The sequence below is a fragment of the Hippichthys cyanospilos genome, chromosome 10 (assembly GCF_059441005.1).
Source record: "Hippichthys cyanospilos isolate Australia breed blue-spotted pipefish chromosome 10, RoL_Hcya_1.0, whole genome shotgun sequence".
Taxonomy (NCBI): Eukaryota; Metazoa; Chordata; class Actinopteri; order Syngnathiformes; family Syngnathidae; genus Hippichthys; species Hippichthys cyanospilos.
This window is the reverse complement of record NC_142378.1, coordinates 4,674,373-4,696,401: the sequence shown is the minus strand read 5'-3', so window position 1 is coordinate 4,696,401 and position 22,029 is coordinate 4,674,373. Positions and strand designations below refer to the sequence as shown.

At 40.6% G+C, this 22,029-nt stretch overlaps 2 protein-coding genes across 4 annotated transcripts in view; one reads left to right on the top strand and one right to left on the bottom strand.

The window, feature by feature from the left end:
- Window positions 1–20,798, top strand: part of LOC148416695 (uncharacterized) — a 100,704-nt gene extending 79,906 nt beyond the window's left edge. For all 3 annotated transcript variants that reach the window (XM_088426316.1, XM_088426317.1, XM_088426315.1), the window contains 6 exons: window positions 248–401; window positions 5,854–5,969; window positions 17,480–17,663; window positions 19,901–19,998; window positions 20,085–20,222; window positions 20,367–20,798. In XM_088426316.1, the coding sequence (XP_088282442.1) occupies window positions 398–401; window positions 5,854–5,969; window positions 17,480–17,663; window positions 19,901–19,998; window positions 20,085–20,210 (528 nt within the window). In that variant the 5' untranslated portion in view covers window positions 248–397 and the 3' untranslated portion in view covers window positions 20,211–20,222; window positions 20,367–20,798. The remainder of the gene's footprint in view (window positions 1–247; window positions 402–5,853; window positions 5,970–17,479; window positions 17,664–19,900; window positions 19,999–20,084; window positions 20,223–20,366) is intronic.
- Window positions 4,611–17,492, bottom strand: ndnf (neuron-derived neurotrophic factor). The gene is made up of 4 exons (XM_088426314.1): window positions 17,309–17,492; window positions 10,532–10,735; window positions 9,737–9,861; window positions 4,611–7,448 (listed from the first exon to the last, which is right to left on the bottom strand). The coding sequence occupies exons 2-4, from the start codon at window positions 10,732–10,734 to the stop codon at window positions 6,064–6,066; spliced, it is 1,713 nt and encodes a 570-aa protein (XP_088282440.1). The 5' UTR covers window position 10,735; window positions 17,309–17,492; the 3' UTR covers window positions 4,611–6,063.
- Window positions 20,799–22,029: the final 1,231 nt, after the last annotated feature.

Genomic DNA, 22,029 nt, shown 5'->3' with positions numbered 1-22,029 from the left:
GGATAATATGTTTTGATTTTTCACTTATGTTACAGTCATATTAAATGCATGCTTTATTGTTACAGTTAAAATAAGATATTATTTTATTGTTTACATTTATATTGTGTTCTACTGTCATCCGATTCCATTGTATTTTTCATACAGATTTCACATTGGTCAGTTGTAACTATATTTTAGAAGTATCATGTTTAATGTGTTTTTATATGTTATTGATTTTATGAAATCGCTTTGTTTCTTATGCTTTCAGATGAAATAAAAGCAACATGCTGTATAATATCATGAAGAATATTATATTATCTTGAATTTGACGTCCACCCACACCCAAGGTTTACCGAGTTTTGCAAGTAAAAGTTAGCAGGCTGTTTGCGGTCAGCAGTTGGACTGTACCATTTTGATCATGGGTAAGACTTCATTTTTACCACCTTGGTGTACATACTGTGGCCCGAGGGCCATTTGCGGCCTGCCATTAGTTTTTCTGTGGCCCCACGGCATTAAAATAAATGAAGTAAAAACAACATAGCCCCCCAAAATAAGTAAATTGGTTTATGTACTGCAAATAATTGTTCTCATTTCCCAATTCTGACATTTTACATGGCCTGCAAAACTAAGTTGAAAGAAATTTACTAATTTAGTTTAAATACCGAAGGGTTGTCAATATAGGGCCCGTGGGCCGGTTCTGGCCCGCACACGGGTTTAATCCGGCCCGTGTGATGATTTTGTAAAGTATAAAAATTACTTGAAGTTTTTCAATAAATGAAAAACTTGAACTGTTATATTTGTAATAGTCGTGTTATTATTTTTGATTAATACTGATAATGTACTGGTTTGGACAGTATTGAAAGAATAATAAATGTTGTTGTTTTAAAGTTATATAAATATATACAGTACCATGATTTTATTGGTCCAGCCCTCTTTTTCCTCCATGTAGCCCGCAAGCTAAAACCAGTATGACACCTCTACAGCTCTGCTGTATTTTTAAATCTGCAAAATTATAAATTCTTTAACTTGTGCAATTATTTAGCAAAAATAGTTTCATCCGCTTTGTGTCAAGGTCCAATTTATGAAAAGTTCACCAATGATTTTCAAGTAACTTAGCAAATGGCTCTTACAACGGGTTTTTCTGAACGTTGAGATGGCATTCGACTGCATCTCAAAATTTTGAGAACTCCTTATGTTTTTTCCCTATGACATTTTACAGAAGGCTGTTATGCGTTATGATTGCTTTTTTTTTTTTTTTTGCATCTTGACTATATGAAAGCAGAAAAATGCTAAAGTTTGGACACCAGTTTTAGCATGCCCAAATGTGTTTTTTTTTTCTATCTGCATTTTCTAAAATTCCATTTTTCTTAAGTATGACTTTATTCTTGTCCATTTCTGAAAAAGTACTGTGAAATTCACAGGTATGTTGCGCAACCTTCCAGTTTCCTCAATTTCCACACGGTTGGAACTTCTTTACCTTGAAATCGCGCGCCTATATGATGCTATTTCTGTTGGATATTAGACAGACGGGCGTCACATTCTTTGGCACGGGCCAAGCGAATGGCTTTAAAATGACAGACTTCTTTCTCGGTTTATTATAAATCCCGGGCGGGACGGTGTCCAGACGTCGCAAAGCGCTTAGCCTGATGGACGAGGGCGGACAAATTGACAAAGCAGACGACAGAGACGCATTTGTCTCTTAATTAAAGACGTTCCAGACCGGGACTCTTTGGGAGCGCCGCCAGCCGTCCGGGCCGCCGGCTTTTTCTCGGACCGCCGGCTGATGTCAGCCCGCGCCAAAAACGACACAAATCACATTTAGGACACGGCCGAGAGGAGTTTCTTTCAGACTGGAGCAAATATTTTCTCTGGAGGGAAAACCTCCCGTTTGGCTAAGGCACAAATGCTTCCATACACCATTTTCCAAAATTGATGTGTGCGATTTTTTTTTTTTTTTTCCCCCCTCAAATGGCCCAAACCTGATACCCGCCCACCTCGCCGCAACTCCCTATTTCAAGGCCGAATAAACCATTCCTGAAGCGGCGAGGTCGAGGGATGAACCGTGTTTTTGTTTGGATGAGCCCGTGTCCTCCTTCGGGGGAATCACGGAGCTGATGAAGCAGGAAAAATGACGTTTTGCAGCTACAGTTTTCGCAGCCGCGCCGATCTTACGCAAACTCTCGATAATATCGGCGCCATTGCTCGAAAGACTCCTTGCTAAAATTCCATCTTTTGGGGATAAATACATTGAAATGTTCTCTTAAAAATTGGGAAAAAATGCAAAAAATATGTATTGCATCAAGTTAATGTCATTCTGTTTTCCCGGGAAAAAAATAAACCGTTTTATTAACCATTGTTAGTATAAATGATTAGTTGTGGAAAACATCTCAACAGAACTTTTTTTTTTAATTAAAAAAAATGCTGAAATGAGTAGTCAATAGTCATGTTTATTGTAATGTGCACAGTGTTTCTCCGTACAATACTGTTTTACCGTTTTTGAGAAAAAAATAAACCATTTTCTCCGCCATAGTTGTTCTAAATGTTCGGATGATATCTTTCTAAAATTCAAAATTTTGGGGAAAAATATCTTGAAAGTACATTTTTTTCTTAAAAATCATGAATAAAATGCTAAAAATGTGTATGAAGTTAATGTACTGTTTTTCCGAGACAAAATAAACTTATTTTAGCCATTGTTCTAAATGTTCGGAAGATATAATTGTTCTAAAATTCCACATTTTTTCTTAAAAATCTGGGGGAAAAAAAATGCTAAAAATATGTATGAAATGAATGTGAAAAATGAATCCACAAAAATGTGAAACGTGGGCCGCCAAATGGCCCCCATGCCGTAGTTTGGGCACCACTAATGCTCTAGAACTGCAAATTTCTTTTTCCCTGTTAGGACGGATTCTTTTGAAACTGTGTCCATACCATGTTAAAACTACCTCAGATGATTTCCTCTTGGGAAATGAAGGTCACACAACGTTGTGAAATATGAGTTGTTGTTACTTGGATTTTTCTTGATGTGTGTTGAGGCCTAGAACAAGTGACCGCATAATAGATCCCATTCACGCATGCGGTGAGTACATGCAGTACATCCGCCATTATCAGCGAATCCTTTCCTGGGCCGGCCGTGATGCTTCTGGAAGCTCCTCCGCATTTTTGCGGCAATTTCAGGTGGCAGGAGCTTCGTTTTTTGTTGTTTTGGGGCAACAGTGATATTAGATGAAATCAGTGTTTCTCAGTTTGTTTGTTTTTCAATGATTTACCCTGTGTGGAATGTTTTTTTTTTCCGGCCAAATACCCCCTAACCTGCACTAGGCATTTTTGGATGAAGAAAAGACTTTAACAAAAAGTTGTGTTGTGCCATCCATGTCTGATTTGTTCAACTTTAGAGCTGCATTCAAAGTGGTATCTCTAGGCGTAGTTTATTCAGCACCGCCAGAAGATAAATGTGCAACAAGTTTTATTCCTGGCTCGTCTGCTGGTAAATTGTCGAACTAATGTTGCGCATCCGTTTAAAACCTCAAATCAAATCAGTCCCTGCATCCTACACGCATCATTTTTGACAGGGATGCATATTTTCAAAAAAATGTGCATCCGTCGGACGCAATGTTTTTGGACATGAAAATATCAATCGTCATCCGTTTGCGCTTTTATTCAGCAGAACTTGAGCACTTACAAACATTTTTGACAACTTTGTCCGCCATGTTTGTTTTGATCCCGCAGGTCACATCTCATTTATACTCAAGATCACGCGGTCATGAAATTTCGTCTGCAGGGTAACGTTAGTAAAAAATACCTGCTAAAAAATGTTATCTTTAAGCACAAAACAACATAAACTCTGCTTTTTTTATATATATCAATGACGAGTCAAATAATACACAATCAGAGCCAGAAAGTAAAAAGCGAAAACGCTTTGGAAGATCGAGAAGAGGAACAAAACGGACATGTTAAAGCTAAACAAACACTCAAAAGTGAAACTGGACATTTGTTGATATCCGTTGTTGGTTTTTGCTCACGTCTCATGAATACAGTTTAAAGTTTAGACTTACTCTGTCCTTTATACACCATTGCGCACTTTTGGGGACATTTCTGTTGAGAAATTGTTGACACGTTCGACTCGTAGACCTCGTGATCATTTCCAATGTCACTTTGATCTGGATTGCTCACCGACGAAAAGAACACGACACCCGGGGTGACACAGGGATTACGTCTTCTATATTTAGTGTTTATGTACATGAATATTGGCAGGACAACTATGTACATGTGACACACACTCACGCACACATTCGGGCAGTGGCAAACACGCACATCGAGACAGTGATAATAACACAACATCGGCAAGCACGGGACACTTACAAGAGAGAGATTACACAAGGGAATGTCATGGTAACACTTTGTCAAGAAAAACACGGAAAGAAAAAGCATAAAATAATTTAAAAGTCTTGGTACATCTTGGAGGAGATTAGGAAGCCAGAGGTCTGTACAAGAAAGCTTCCTCAATCCGCGTCTCGATCTTTCGTTCTCTTTTCAGATGAAAGTCAAAAAATGAAAAAGTGACTGATTATGGCATGTATATATATATATATATATATATATATATATATATATATATATATATATATATATATATATATATATATATATATATATATACTGTATGTGTACACACACACATACATACAATGATGCAATTTGCAACAGGTGAAAATATGCATTATAGAGACCTTATAAACCACCCTTAACACACACTTTAAACACAATTGAACTTAGTAAAACAAATTTTTGAAAGACATTGTTCAAATTTTGAGGACAAACAGAAAAACTGCCGGCATAAAATCCACAGAAAAATTCAGAATGTATTGTAACGTATTGCCTGATCTCCATCTGAGTGAGTGTGAGCTGTGGCCAACAGCAGCAGCAGCGTTTCTGTTATACTGTTCTCCCGCCATTTCATAGATGGCTGAAAAGTGCATCGGCGACTGTGGCTGTCCTTTCCCACATGCAAGGGTATCACAACAAGTAATTGTACAACAAAAATGATTGCTTAATATCCGCGAGGGAACACTGGACATGAACACTTCAAACACATTTGTCTTTAATATAAGACGACGGATGGATCATTTGATGAACCGCCATCATGGTCCGGACTGATTGTGGCGTGCAGTGGTGGAAAACGTCGTCACGCTCTGTATCTTAGTCAAAGTGCGGCTACTCGTGTCAAAAAACTGTTTCAACTGCAATAGTTTAAAAAAAACGGATTTTAACCCACGTACGGAAGCGTGGAGCTGCAAATGTGGCGAAAGCAACATAAAGGAAAAGTATTTTGGCACAACAATATCTATTTTCACTTATTGTCGAGTACTTACTTTTGAAAAAAAAAAGTTTAATTGACTTTTGAATGTACATTTTTTTTATTCAGTACTTTTGGACTGTATTGGTGTATTGTAGGCCATTGTACGCTGTGAAAATATTTTTTCACTTGCGTATATGCAAGTCAACACTATTGGAGAAAAAAAAGCAGCGTTTGTCGCATTTAGCCCACCAGTTTCTTTGCACATGTTTAAGTACGTTTGTACGTACTTGCAAACGCGTTCAATCGTAATTGCAGGTACGTTCGAATGAGTTTTCCGTTTTTTTTTCAACTTACGCATGTGCAAGTCAGCACCTCGCAGCCGTATGAGGGATAAATGCTAAAATTTTAGCCTTCGGGCCACAACTACGCTCGCTCAAAGATATTTGCGCGTACGTTCGAACGTCTTGAAAAACCGTTCCGTCCACAATCGGCGTCTCCGAGTTCCCGCACGTGTTTGCATCCCGTTAAAAGCGTATCCAAAATAATCGGTCACTTTTTTGTTTTTTGATTCCCGACAGTCAATAATCATGCAGCGACGACGAAAGACGAGCCTGCCCTCGAAGTGGGACGGGGGAAATGTAAACATAAATATACAGGCGGACGTCTCCGGCAACAGTTCCGTCTTCCGCCGCGGGTGAGTAGTCAGTCTGGATATCTTTCAAAGAGTTAAATAAACTTATTCCATAGATATATTTATAATAGATTTCTTCCTCTGTGCGTAGTCATTTTTAGCAGTACTTCCGCGTTTTGACCAGTTTGCTCTGGTACTTGACCGAGTGGCCGCTGTGCGCCACCACGTAGACGTCCAGCAGGTAGCTCTTGCCGGGCTCCAGCCCGGTCACCGTCTCGGTGGTGACCGCCTTCTGCAGGTTGGGGCTGTAGAAGTACTTGCACAGGACCTTCTCGGACTTGCGCCGCGTCTCGGGCCCGGCGCAGCGGTTCTGCTCGCGCCGCCTCTGCTCCTCGCCGTAGTCGTCGGCCACCTCCTTGCGGTATACGCAGTATTTGTTGCGCTCCTGCGTCCCCAGCCAGGCCACGGTGACGGAGGAGCAGGTGCGCAGTTTGTCGAAGGCCTTGATGCGGGTGTCCTCGGGAAGGGACGGGAAGGGCTGCTTGCTGCCCGCTCGGGTGGTGGCCAGCACCTTCAGGGTGGAGGCGCCCTTGCGGCTGCCCCGCAGGCGGATCAGGTACTTGGCCTTGGGCTTGCCGCGGAGTTGGAACTGCCGCACGCCCTCCACGTTTTGCGAGAGCAGGAGCTTGCCGTCGCGCCTGACCTGCACCTGTACGGCGTCCAGGCAGGCGTGCACGAAAAGCGTCACCCGTTGGTGCGACGACACGGGGGCGAAACGGAGGAACTTGCTGCCTTTTCTCTTGATGAACACGTCGGACACCTTGCCGTCCTTCAGCTCCGCCGTCTTCTGCCGGGCTTCCTCCTTGGTACGGGCGAAGGTGCCCACGTAAGCCGTGCTGGTGTTGGTGGCCGAGTTGACGGCGAAGACGTCAAAGTAGTACTGCGTGTCGGGCTTCAGGTCGGAGACGGTGAAGATGTTTTTGTTTCCGATGCACAACTTGTGAATGTCCGACATTTTGGCCTTGGCCGGGTACGCCCGCGAGATCTTGTTGCTCGTCGGGCCTCTGTCTTTGCCGGGCGGGACGAAGCCGAAGTGGGCGAAGTCGAACGGGCTGAAGTCCCTGCCCGGCTTGGGCGCCTGCATGAAGGCGTCGTCGGCGCCCATCTTGGCCTCGGCGGCGCACATGCTCTTGAAGTTGTGCTCCTTGTTGATGACCACGCAGTACTGCACGGGCTGGCCCATCAGGAAGCCGGTGGGCGTGGGCTTCCAGGCCAGGGTGACGGTGGTGCGGCCCAGCGAGGTCACGTCCACGCGGGGGTCGTAGGGCAGCTCCGGGTAAGGCTGGTCCGACTCCGGTGTGGTGGAGGCGTACACCTTGAAGTTGCTGTCCTTCTCGGTGGACAGCAGCTCCAGCTGGTAGAGGCCGGATGGCGTGCTGGTGGCCACGTAGGACTCCACGTCGTTGCCCTTGTAGGTGAACAGCTCCGTGCCCTCGTCCACCGTCACCTGCTGCTTCTGCTGGTCCAACGGCTCGGGCTCCCCTGAAAACCACACGGGCGCGCGCTCAGTATTGTTGACAGAGTATCGTCATGCTTAGAGTTGCGAGTAACGACTATTTTGGTATTCAGATTTCCTATTGAAATGATATAGAATAATGTTAGGGTATGTATAAGAACTGTTGGGTTCTTTTTCTACTTCTAAATACTGTATCTCCCAATTTTGTTTGTGAAAATGACAGTAGATTTTGCTGGCTAAAACAGCACATTTGGGTAAGTCTGGTTTGTCGAAAAGTGATCAGTAGGAACGGCAGCTTTCAGTCGAGTTATTTACGTCCATTGAAGTGTCTTCGAAAAGTAATCCAACAGCTCTCATCGTTCAAATAGGGCAGTTGAGCGTTATTGCTGCTAGCATCTAGTGCTGCTCATTTCCGCTAGCTCCGCTAACCGCTAGCGCTATTAGTGATAGCAAATGTATCGTAATACTATATCTATTATTGAAAATAATTGTGCACCGATAGGTATCATCGGCAAAGTATTATAATACTATCTGTATTGTTGACGAAATATCAAGTTAATCACAGTCGTTGAAAAACCGTCTCTTGCAAAGTTAGGCCATCAGATTGCTGGAGAAGTATTGTGTCTCCATGTTATTGTTAATGCTGACGCAGGGTTTTTCCTTCCTCCTTCTATTGAAGGGTGGAAGCAATGATGATTATTGCCTCCCGCGCACAATTATCCACAAGCGCGCCCGTGGTGTTTTCACTGCAAACATCCCGAAAAGATCACAGCCCGTGCCGGCGACTTGGCCCGGGCTACAAAGGAGCGCCTTGCGGCTTCGGAAACAGTTCGAGCTCTTGCTCGAGAAACCATAATATTATGTTTGTCAACCAGAGGGTGTTCTCGGCGGTGTACTAAAAATTAACGCTCCAGTGATCTGCTCCCAGCGCAGCCATGAGAACAAACTCCCCGGTCCAAATTTGAAACGCTTGCTTCACTTAGGGAAGCGACACGGTTCCTATCGACGCCAGGAACAAGTCGGCAACGGCAAACGCGAGCAATAAATCATCGGATTGAGGTTGGATGTGACTTTCATCCAGGTGTTAGATACGCTAACCACTCGCCACCGTGTCGCCCCGACAAAGTTTCGCGACGCGGCAAATTCTCTGTATCGTTGGCACGGCATGGTAATACTATCCTTCGCGTTTGCAAAGTATTTTGATACTATCAGTAATACTGGCAAAGTTTCATTATGTCAAAAGTATCACGATACTATCTGCATCGCTGGCAGTGAATTGGAATACTCTCAATGGTAAAGTATCACGATACTATCAGAATTTTCATTCAACTTGCTGGTATAGTTATATGATAGGGAAAAACAGGTAAATCTAGGTGGCAATAAAAAAAGATGCCATTGGTATCAATGGCAAATGTTTGTGATATGGAAAAGCATCAGTAATGCAAAGTATGCTGATAATACTAGTACTATTGGCAGTATCAAAATGTAGAAGAGTATGATGATGGAAATGAATTGAAATATAATCTATCAACGGTAAAGTATCATGAGACTATTAGTATGGTTGTAATGCAGAAGTTATATGAAACGGAAAAGTTGTAACACGACAGTTGGCAACAAATTATGATGCTGTTGGTATCATTGACTAAAGTGTGATATGAAAAAACATCACAAATGTCATCAGTATCACTGGCAAATTTTGATCATCTGTTTATATCGTTTGCAAAGTTTCATGATGTGGAAAAGTATTATGATATACACTCTGTTTTCTGGCAATGAGCCATGATTGGGATCAATGATAAAGTATCATGATATTATCAGTCTTACTTGCAATACAGACAAAGTTCTATGATATGGAAAAGTAGCATAAAACTATAGGTGGAAATAAATTAAGACACCAGGCCTTTATTATTGTCGGCAACATTTTGGAAAAGTATCGCTTTGTTTATCACTGACAATGAAGTTTTGTGATGTGGAAAAACATCACAATATCATCGGTATCACTGCTCAAGTATGGTAATACCATCGATATTGTTGAAAATGTTTTTGTGATATCATCGTATTGAACTGAGCAGAAATGGAGGGTGCAAAAGGACACCATCGAATTGCCCAAGGGGACAGCAGGGAAGACAGATGTGGACGGAGCAGGACCCGACTTAAAACGTTAGGGACGGCCAAAGTAAAGGGACGTAACGTCTTTGATTCACGCGCGCCGACTTTCAAATTAAAGGCATGCCGGCCCACGAGCGGTCAGACGGAGCGACTTAATGAAAAGCCGGCCGACACGCACACTTTTCCACATCGCACTAGTCGTTACCTGACGCCTCGCCGCTGGCTTCCTCGGGCAGCTCCTGCAAGGTCAGCGTCCACTCCAGCGGCGCGTCGCACGGCGTCACCGTCACCGACAGCGGCGTGTTGTCTTCTTCTACAACAAAGTAGTACCTGGGGGAACCGTTACAAGAACCCGCATCAGACTTGGTTCAGACCGGGATATGTAAGAGTTGAGCCCATTTGTTGCTAACCAAAACCACAGCACCGACAGGCGTGATGACGTGTCTCTCAGATTAATTATTTATCTTGAAATCGCACAAGTTTAACCGAGCTTATTTATTGTAAATTTCAAATCGTGAGCCCTTACTTTTTTCTCACACTTTGAACCCTGTGGCTTATAGTCCAGTGATAGTTTTTGTTTGTTTTACCAGCCACTAGGGGGCAATCTCCTGTTAACAAAGGGAGACAGAATAGCTCTTTGTAAAAACACTGATTTTGAGTTTGAACTGATATTCAACCCACCACCAGGGGGCGCTTTCCACTAGTTAACGCACCAAGATTTTTACTATTGTGTCGGTGCAGTATTCTAACAATCCACATGTGTCTATTTTGGAAATATATTGATTCTGCTCTTATTCCTAAATATGCATTCATATTCATTCCGTGTTGAAGACATTATTTTGTTGTAACCAGGCAGTTTGTAAAGAGAAAAGAAAAATGTAAAAGTAGTTGAATAAATAAGTTAAAAACTTATGATCCAAAAATACATTTTCCGTTAAAATTTTGATGTTGAGGTTCATAAACCAAAAAAATACAGATTACACAATGTTTTTATTTTAACCTTTTGGGCGTGTCCCTGAAGAGATAGCCGCTGATCTCGGCTCCGTCGGGAATGACGGATGAGTCGTGGAAGATGGATTTGTCTCGGATCTGCATCTGGAAAAGTCCCTCATCTCGCGTGGGCAGCTTCTGCGCCGACGTCCCCAGAACTCCCAGTAGAACCAGCAGCAGCAGCCCACTCCTCCAACCTTTACACTGCCTCATCCTGGAACACAAATCGTGGCACATTTGTGCATTTTTGTTACTTTTCAATTATGTTAGCTTGATCGGTTTTAGCGTCACTCTCCGCTAAACCATGCTCCTGTTAGCGAAAGGAAAGTTTCTTTAAAGCGATTTTTTTGGGGCAAATCTGGTAAATGATGTGAAAAATGGTCAAAGAACTCCTTTTTCAGCTCATTTAGATAAATGCTCTTTTAGTCTCTGGTTGTACTTTTTAGTTATACAGAAGCTAAGCTAGTTTTCTTCCTGTACTTATTAATATGCAAAATAACTTTAGATATTTATTTAATCGGCACTTGGTAGATTTTTTTACTACAAGATAGAATTATAATAAATGCATTTACAGCAGGATGAGAATAACTTTTTTTTTAGTTTTTCTATTTGTTTTCTATCTTTTAGTTCAATAGGAGCTAAGCTAACCCTACTTGCCGGCTAGCTACAGCTGTGTTCTTTTTAAGCATATGAAAATATTAAACATAACAATTAGATAAACTATAAAAAACAATCACATAAACTATAGTTTTGCTATAGTCCTATTTGTTTAGCTGCACTGCTTTTATTTTCCTTACAGGGACCTTAATCAACACTAAAAGCGAGTGCCAGATTAGTTATCGCGTGACAGATAAAAAGTGAAAGGATGGGAAGCAACCGAGCGGACGGAGGGATTAAATTTTAAAACACGGACGTGTAAAGGAGGGAAACCGCAGCAGGTTCATAAACCGCTTAATAATACATTTTTTAAAAATCCCCCAAATCCGTGTAGTTCAACATTTATTGACGTTTTTGTTGGCGCACAGATGGGCGTGCTCCTGAGAGGATCTCGCATGTCCCTATTGATTTTGGAGCCATTGATTGCGGCTGATGGGAACGTCAAATCCCCGGCGACTTAATCAGTGTAATGGCGGCAGATTAGCCAGATACTTTACCGCCGTCCTGGCCGTGTCCTTTAAACGACCCGCGTAACCAACCAACCAAAACACCAAGAAAGCGGCCTCTCCCTCGCTGACCGCACACACGCAACTTCTCCTTGAACAAAACAACAATTTTGGTTCCCAAACATGAATTTTGATAGCAGTTGAAAATGGCAAACAGCTTCTTTAGCTAAGTTCAAGGACCAACTTATGATCCAAAGCATAACACATCAGGCGAGCAACTGGAAGCTACAATTTTTATGGATGAAAAGAAATAGCTTTGTTTTGAATTATATGTCCAACCCCTGCCTAGATCTTCTTATATCTAACTTGCTAGCTAGATAGTTAGCTAGCTGCTACAACAGATAAAAGTAGATAGATCTGTAGCTTGCTCGTGCGACGATTAGCTGGTTTTGTAGCTAGCTATATAGTTATAACAGATAGAACAAGTTAGATAAACCTCTAGCTAGCTAGATAGTTAGCTTTTTAATTAGGTATTTAGTTTGCTAGCGAGCTACATGCCTATCTCATGCAGTGGTCTCCCATCTCCACATTTTAATGGCCCGCGGCATATAGTCCAACACATGCTCATATTTTCTTGTATCTAGCTTGCTAGCTCGATACTTAGCTACTTCTACAACAGATAACATAAGTTTGATAGACCTGTAGCTTACTAGCTAGATACATGCAACAGATAAAACAAGTTGGATAAGCCTGTCGCGAGATAGTTAGCTGCTTAGCTAGGTGGATAGTTAGCTTGCTAGCTTCTACAACAGATAAAATAAGTTAGATAGCTAGTAAGTTACTTCGCTATATATGTAAAACAGATACAACAAGTTAGATAAGCCTGTAGCTTGATAGTTAGCTGTTTAGCTAGATAGATAGTTGGCTAGCTGGCTTCTACAACAGATAAATTAAGTTCGATAGACCTGTAGCTTGCTAGCTAGATAGCTAGTAAGATAGTTACATAAGATATATACATACAAAAGATAAAACAAGTTAGAAAAACCTGTAGCTAGATAGTTAGCTAGCTAGTTACAGGTATAACTGAGTGGTGTCCAAACTACAGTCAGGGGGCCATTTGCGACCAACCATGCACATTTTAACGATTGGCAGAATATCCTTAAAATATATTTTGACGTGACATTTAATGCAGTGTAGAGCGTTTTCTTGTTTGGTGTCTATGTCACATCATGTCACGATAAGATTTGTGCCTTCAAGTGTGATGATGTCATCACCATGAGGAAAAGCGCACACAAGCACACGTGCTGAGCAGCCGCGCCGAGATACACTATTATGTCAACGGTCACACGCACACACGCACTCTTTGCATGACATTAAAAAAAAAATTTGCATCTGGAATGTATGAGCTACGTTTGAGTAATGAAGACTGGATGATGGTAGTTTGGCGGGGGCGGGGAAAGGGCATTCAAAAAGGCAAAAGCGTCTTTAGCGAATGGAATAAATTGTGGGAATTCCAGCAGACCACAACAAAATGTCAATAGTGACACTTCATTCTGCGATGGCTTTAATTATTGGGGAAAAACGATGATGACGATGAAAATGATGATGTCATCACGGACCAATCAACGTCAGACTTTTTTGTCAGCGAGAAAGGAAAAAAAAAAATTTGGCAGTTACATTCTTTTGGGTCATAACTGTCTTCCTGCCTTTGCAATCAATCATTCATCGCAGCTCCGGAGTTTTCCGGACGATCGCGAGCGGGATAGCGGCAGCCATCTTTCTTGCATCCTGGAATGTAGCTCAGCTGGCGTCAAAAACTCATTCAAGGGATTGTTGCCACGTTATTGACGGCTCGGTCACATGTTCCCTTTGTTTTTGTTCGCTTTTTTTTTTTAACCTTCTGACAATGTTCAGTGATTTAGGAAGACTTTTTGCAAGCTCACTTGACATATTTGTCATTTCTCGAATCCTATTTTTGACGCATTTTTGTGTTCAGCTTCTTTTTATTCTAAATATCGATGCAGGAAAGGAAGGCGAGGGAGGGAGGGAGGGAGGGTGGAAGGGAGGGAGATCCCAGTGATGTGGTGGCTTTGTGGCCCCGGCCAAGGAAAGATGGCCCATGGGAAAAAAAGTCATTTGAGGGGAGCCTCGTGGGAAAAGATAAACTCCACTTTGCGCAGTGACTCGGGCTTGGGAGTCACCATCATCCATTCAGCCATCCATTCATCCAATAAGATATGAGCCAAAGCATTCCACATCATATATATATATATATATATATATATATATATATATATATATATATATATATATATATATATATATATATATATATATATATATATATATATATATATATATGTGTGTGTGTGTGTGTGTGTGTGTGTGTGTGTGTGTGTGTGTCACGTTCTTTGAAAGAGGGAGACATCAAAAACAAGCTAGATACAGCTCATTGTGTTCCCTAGCCCTGAATTAAACGAACAGGAAATGATCATTAATTTCATGAAATTTCAAGAGAAAATGTGTACTGAACTTCCTTTAAAATTGTAATTTTCTGGGGGTACTATTTTGTTAATCAAAACTCAATACTTGGCTTCAATATTGATGCAAGCATACCGCTTGTATTTCCTGTTTAATCAAAATAAGACTTTTTCAAACATCTGCCTTTATTTTGGAAAACAGTCAGTTTTGAAAAGTTTGAGTACAACATCCATCTCTCTCATGTTGCATTGCTTCACTGTAGTTTGTGTATTTTTTGTAAACAATACCAAATAAACATCATTTGTTAATAAACAGGCAAAATCTTTTGCATCACACTTAGATGCAAAATGAAATTTCATTGGATTAATTGATGGAAAAATTGAGCTTCTTTGATTCTAAACATATTGGATAAATATAATAACTCTGCACCTAACTAACTTAAGTAGTACCTAAATAACATTGTTTACATTGAATCTAACTGTTGCACTTAAAAGTTAAATACAACTGAACTGCACTCAAAAGACAAAACACTGTGCATACTTGTGACATTTAATCCAGCGATTCTCCGGATGAGAATGACTGATTCAGGCAATAGCGGTTAGCCTTAGCGCTGCCCCGATCCACAATACCAGCGGCAACACTGTCGGAATTTCTTTCAGCGGCAAGTTTTCATATGTAAATGTGGCTTTAGTTACGCTACGCCGTGCGGACCTTTCCATTTCAACGCTTTTTTTTTCTTTTTCTTGTTGTTGTTCATCATTCATTGTACCCCCCCCCCCCCCCCCCCACTAGCAAATGCACGTATTCACACTTTAACCCAGCCTCACGACCTCCTCCTCACCCACTCACCCATACAACCCACCACAATCACTTTACTCATTCCTAGTCTCCATTCGGGGATTTTTTTTACATAGCTAGTCCTGTAAAATGTGCACTACAAATGATTTGTGCTCATTAGCATGTAAAGAGCGAATAATTCTGACTGCTAGCAACGAATATATTCGTTAACGTTTCACGGGAAGGCATAGAACGAGGCTGTCAAACTCATTTTCATCACCGGCCACATTGCAGTTTCACTCGGAGGCCCATTGTGACTGTAAAGTCAAGTCAATTTTACACATTTGGAAATCGGAGGCCGCTAAAAACTGTTCAAAAAGGGGAACAAAAAAGGTGAAAATAAGCTGTAAATATGGTATTTTAGCCAGAAACGTGAAGTCGTTATTAGCATTTCGCAGGCCACATAAATTGATACGGCGGGCCGGATCTGGCCCCCGGGTCTTGGGTTTGACACCCATTGCATAGCAGAAGGTCTGGTGGACCTTGTCTGTGAATTTCAGAGTTGTAAACCACCGTAATGATGAATAAAACCTGGTAGATGACGACAAATTAGATTTGAGATCAGCACAGCTTTTGAGTAGATGATCAAGATTAGGAGGTGAATCTCAGCTCGTTATAGCGATAAGAGCGACGGAAATGGCAAAAATTTTGACAGCTGATGATTCAGCAAATTTGTGTAAGTATGCTCTGAAGATATTTTTTTAAGATAATTCGCATCACGGTAGCTTGTAGAAAGTATTTGTTGCAATTGCGAGAGCAAATGATCATTCGTGGATCATTTGTTTATGTTCAACTTGAGCCAGCTGCATATCTTTGAATTTCTATATTTCAGTATTTCAATCTTTTTCTCCAGTCAAAGAACTTTTGTCAGTTTTTCTTGTTGTTTTAACATAAAAGGGGGAAAAAACGTGTATTCAAAATCATGTGTTTTTCCACCAAAAGTTATCTCTGCTTTTTGCTCAGAAACCTGTGTTTTGTTTAATCTTTTTTCACCTACAAATGTTATTTAAAAAGAAGGGAAAACGCTCACAATTTAAACTGTGGAGCCTGAAGGCAGCACCGAGTGTTTTTCATTCAAGAAAATCACACGATTGAATTGAGCACCCCGAACGCACCAAAAATGTTTGAATTGATCAATCAATCACATTATTTTCGCTTTGCACCCAAAATTGCACTTACTCTTACACAGACCCCCTGAACGCACCACTAAAGATTCGATTCAAGAAATCTTGCTCTCAATTTGTGGACCTTGAAGCAATAATAATTTCTTTTGCTCGCAACATTTGGATTGCACTTAAATGTTTACATACATACAATTTAAAGTCTACGATCAAACCACCATGCATGTTTTTTAGATGTCAGGGGAAAAAAAACACATTGGCTCGAGAGAACATGCAACCTCCACCCAGATTTGAACCCACGAGCTCTGAACTGTGAGACGAATAAAAGTGCTAACCAGTAGCCTATAAACCACAAAAAGTGTGATTTCACGAATCAGTAACGTGTGGTGCATTCAGGGTACATAGGTTTAAACGCTTTTCTATCGTCAGAAACTAAAGTCATAAACGTGTTGGATTAGTGGGACGTTCATTGTCCACAATTTAATATTGTCATTTCTTAAATTAAAATACTCAGTGTTGCATTCATGGTCCACAAATCCCACAAGATTTTTTTAATCAAAACGCCGGCGCTACTTTGATGTTTGACACGTTTATTATGTGCAAAGTGTTTTTTTTAATTATTATTATTAATCATTTTAACACGCATGGCGTGTTCGTCAGTGTTGCATTCGTGGTCTACAGTTCAAAAAAAGTAAAACACTGGCATTTATTCGTTATCAATGAGATCCGCGAATCGACAGCAGGATTTCTTGAATTAAAACGTTAGGGTTGCGTTCAAAGTGTACGTACTATAAATCCAACTTTTAAGTGCAAACTGAAAAGCGATGTCAAGTCTAACGCTTTTGGTGCGTTCGGGCTGTTCAATTGAGCGTTGTCTTTTCGAATGAAAAACACTTGGCGCTGCGTTCAAAGCTCCGCAATTCAAACTTTGCGAGCAGCTCCAACCAACATTTGCGATTCAAAATCACTCGTGTTGCGTTCACGCTGCGCAATTGAATGAAAACGCCAAACGTCGCGGAAACTTTTGCAAAGTGACGGATCCATCGCGTGCGGACTCCGCTCATCGAAGTTTGCGTGCGAGACTCTTTGCAACTTTAAAAAAACGGGATACGAACCGCATAAAATAAGAAAAACCAAAAGAATCCACTTCCTCTCCTCTTTTTGTACGAGCACTAAAATGTGTAAAATGTCCCACGAGGAGACGTGTTTTGAACGCGGCACAGATGCAAAGGAGACCAAAGTTACCTTTTGAAATAACGAGGCGAGCTTGAAGTGTTCCGATGGATGTTGTGCTCCACTGAAGAAAAAGTTCTCGATCCGGGCCAGTGGTGCTCACTCGCTCTCTCTCTCACATTGACCCTCGCTCTCTCTTTTTTCTCTCTCTCCCACTCTCTCGTGCGCTGTGTGCCTGCGTAGGAGCCAAGCGCGAATGAGGGCGAGCGCGAGGGTGCGAGGGTATCCCGCATGCAGGGAGGGCGTCCCTCCCCTCCCCTCCCCTTCCCTCCCTCGCCGCTACGGAGACCCCCAGTGGATTGGACAGCCCGGCCCACTCGTGCAAAGAGAGAAAGTGGCGGCCCGAGGATCGCAAAGCTGCAATTGAGTAAGAATACAGTCTTCCCTCGATTCTCGCTGGCGTTACGGTCCAAAATGGCCCGCATTAAGTGAAATCCGCGGAAAGTAACTTTGTGTTTTTAGTGTCATTTGGTCTTTTTTTTTTTTTTAATGTTACGTGTTTATTATTGCACATATCACATCTATTATTGCACATGTTACATTTATTATTGTGTATGTCCTTGTTAATTTTTGCTAATACATACATTTGTGTTTATTATATACATTTTAAGGCTATAAAACCCCTCACTTGGTGCACTTTAACTAGACAGGCTTAGAGAGAGAGCTAGCGAGATTAGTTTGCTAGCTTGATGGACAGCTCGCGGGTTAGCTTGCTAGATAGATAGACAGACAGATAGATAGATAGATAGATAGATAGATAGATAGATAGATAGATAGATAGATAGATAGATAGATAGATAGATAGATAGATAGATAGATAGATAGTTAGCTTGCTAGCTTGAAGATAGATCTATCTATCTATCTATCTATCTATCTATCTATCTATCTATCTATCTATCTATCTATCTCTATCTAAAAAGTTAGCTAGCTAGTAGATAGATAGATAGATAGATAGATAGATAGATAGATAGATAGATAGATAGATAGATAGATAGATAGATCTATCTTCAAGCTAGCAAGCTAACTATCTATCTATCTATCTATCTATCTATCTATCTATCTATCTATCTATCTATCTATCTATCTATCTATCTATCTATCTATCTATCTATCTATCTGCTAGCTAGCTAACTTTTTATCTCTATCTATCTATCTATCTATCTATCTATCTATCTATCTATCTATCTATCTATCTATCTATCTATCTATCTATCTATCTATCTATCTATCTATCTATCTATCTATCTATCTATCTAATCTAGAGAGCTTTGGCGTCATCCCCTGGCATATTACAGCCAAGCAACTATGTTGAGCTTTATTGAGGAGCTTCATGTAATTTTGTACGATAGTTTCTTGAATGTTACCGGACTGCATTGATACTTTATCTGAAAATAAATTGGCAACTAAGAGAATTGATTTTGTTGTGGTGGTCCTCCAAAATTGCGCTTGATAACTGACGGAAGAATCTGAGCAATCGTGTTTGCTCTTTTTTTTGTGTGCGTCATTTCCCACTGTGTGCAACTTGTTGATCATTCCCTGGGAAGACAAAAAAAAAAAAGCAACAGGGCTCAGTCAATATTTGGCCTCAGATAAGAGTGAATGGAGCCTTTGAATGGCGGAGGGGGGGGGCACACAATGTGCAATTATGGGATGCCGTCTTTTCCTGTTCTCTTTGCACATGCATTCCTCTAATTATATTTAACACTTTGGGTTTATGTTTAAAAAACAGCGCTCCATGTTGAAGTCAGGAAGGGAAAAAAAATTGATGCAATACTGACATCTAGCGTATGTAGGAGGACTGACGACAAAGACGAGTCAACGCAAAACGTGTTTTTTAAATGACGTTTTTATGAAGGTTGAAAAAAAGACGATTAGACCCAGAACCAAATAAGCGGCTAATTTTTCCATATTTTACTATTTTCCAAAAAAATAACATAGTTTTAAAGATTAGGCCACAGCGTTTAAATCAGATTCTAATCTGGACTTTGATGTACAGCTCATATAAGAACTTGCCGATTTCTAGAAAAAAAATACTGTTGATTTCCCACCCTCCCAAAAATCTGAAAAATGTGTAATCCAAACTGGCAAAAAAATAAAAATAAAATCAAACTGGGAATAAGAATATGCACTTTTTATTTTACTATCTAAAAATGTAAGTGAAAATATCATAAACAAAGAACAGTTGAAAAAAACAAAAATGAATTCTCACCCAAGAAAATATAAAAATTTGGAAAGTGAACAGAATGAAAAAAAATTACAGTAAAATGATCATTGAAAAAAAAAATTTTAAATGGGCAAGTCCCAGTGTCCTTATGTAGTAAATCCTGGCTTCTCCAACGATGTCTCATGTGTTTGTCTGAGATGCAATTTACTTTGCTGTTTTACAAAAATGGACGCAAGAGAGGACACAAATGAAAAGCTGGCTCTCAGGAGGATAATTTTTCTTGAGACATTCTGATAAAGAGCGGAATTTGCGCTTCCATCAAGCACAACAAGTTGTCCAGGTCCTGAAGTAACAAAGCAGCCCCAACGCATCCCATTACCAAAGACATTTTAATGGTTCATCTTAAACATGAATTGTTTTTAATTTTTTTCCGTTTTCAGACAGATTCAAAATTCAAAGCAATCTCCAGGCCAAATTTATCCCAAAGGACTCAGAGGCGGTTGCCATTTTCAAACCAAAATGGCCGACTTATGTTGAGGTATGTTTTTTGAGACATTTCAGTGGGCCTACTTTTGTATCGCAAAATGAAAGTGTCTTAAGGGCTAAAATTGAATCTACATTTAGCGCACGGAAACGTCCTCAAGAGGAAGCCATTCCGAGAGGACCTTGTCCCCAAAATGGCCTCTGGGAGAACAAAGGCGGCTTTTCCCGTTTGCGTTTGTGGGCGGCGGTGTCATTGGCGCGCGCTGACGGACGAGGCAGGTGGGCACACACGAGGACGACCACGCAAAGGCAGGATGTCCTCCGTCGACCTTTCCCGCCAGCCTCCCTCTTTTTTGTCTTCAGCAGCGCGCGCACAACATAGCCTATTCATTTGTGTCCACTCTTGTGTCCATTTTGTCCCAGCAAAGTGAATCGCGGCCCAGCCAAACACACGAGACATCGTTGGAAAGACCAGGATGTCCCGCACTAGGACTTCGAAGGGTAACTCCAATGAGTCAAAAGATTTAAACCAAAAACTCATGTCCACTAGAGTGGACACAAGTGAATAGGAAGATATCCGTTTGTTTTTGACTTGTTTTTCACTTTCAATTTTCCCGTTCTATCTTCATACACTCCGCGAAATTAGATTATGTTAGTTAGCATAAATGCTAGCAGCTAACGAGCCCCATACGGCCCCGGGGCCGCAGCTTTCCCACGCTAGCTGGCACTCGGCAAACATCAGAGCGTCTCTTGGCTGCCGACGAGTCAACAAACCCCGAAAGGCTCAATTGAAAGCAGACGCGGAGTGGACACGAGCGAGCGCCGCATGTCCGCGTGATCCAATAAGACGGGCGGGAGATGGGGACGTTAGCCTCAAAGGGAAGGCCGGGGGGGGGGGGGCATGTAAACAAAAGGCCAAAGTTTACATTGACAATGGCACAAGGCTTCTCCGGTCCTTTTAGTGAAACGTTAGAGGCGCGCAGCTCCGGGCGTGGAATGCGCAGAGTAAACACAGACCGAGATGAAGACGAAGACGAGGAGACGCTCGCAGTTTTGTGTCACAGATTAAGGAGGGCCAAAACCAGACGCCGTCAACCAGAAAGCTACCGCGCTACGCCATTTGAATTTGGGACTGATTTTATTTCTTTTTTATTTTATTTTACTAGTTAGTCTGTATTATAATATTATTATTTGTATATATTATGAAATCTAATATTAGTATAAATTATTATATGTATAAAATACAGTATTCTAAACTGCCTATATATACATATCTAGCAAGAGAGAGAGCTACATTGTATGTTTTTTTCTTATTTTTCAGAAATAATACTGGAAAATTATATATATTTATTATTATATTTATATATTATATATTTTTTACAACTAAAAGGGGGTGAATATGTTACATATATATATATATATATATATATATATATATATATATATATATATATATATATATATATATATATATATATATATATATTTCCAACTTCTTATTTTTCAGAAATAATCTGGGAAAATTATATATTTATTATTATATTTATATATTATATATATTTTTTAAAGCTAAAAGAGGAGGGAAATATGTTTTAAATATACATAATTGACAATAAATATTGGATGCTTGTCTCTCAATCTCTCAATACTTTATGACGAACTTGAAATTGATAATCATGATATCAATATTTCATCCATGTGATGTGTATTAATACTTTTTTGTGCGAGTCAGTCATCAAAATACGCTACCATTGTCATTTCTGCCTTAATTAGGACATGGCACATGACAAAAGTCAATATTTGAAGCATGTGTGGAGATGTATGATATCAAAAATATATCAGAGACTGATACCGAGTTAAGAGATATTTCTAGCAAATCTCTCGGCGTCCTATAGTTGTTAAACACTGCTCTCTGCTGGCTTTACATAGAACTGCATCTACTAAAGACATGAACGCCAATGTTTTTCATTCGTTCGTTAATTACAGTGTTTGATTAATATACGTTTAGGTGGCGACGTCACCAAATTGATCCGGAAAGGAAACTGGCATGAATGAAATATCAAACATTTTAACTGAAAAAAATATT

Coding starts and splice junctions, on each gene's coding strand:
- ndnf (XM_088426314.1), bottom strand. CDS start 10,734: ATGAGGCAGTGTAAAGGTTGGAGGAGTGGGCTGCTGCTGCTGGTTCTA. Junction 9,862..10,531: donor TTCAGGGACACGCCCAAAAG/GTTAAAATAAAA, acceptor CGGTTCCCCCAG/GTACTACTTTGTTGTAGAAG. Junction 7,449..9,736: donor AGCCAGCGGCGAGGCGTCAG/GTAACGACTAGT, acceptor TGTGGTTTTCAG/GGGAGCCCGAGCCGTTGGAC.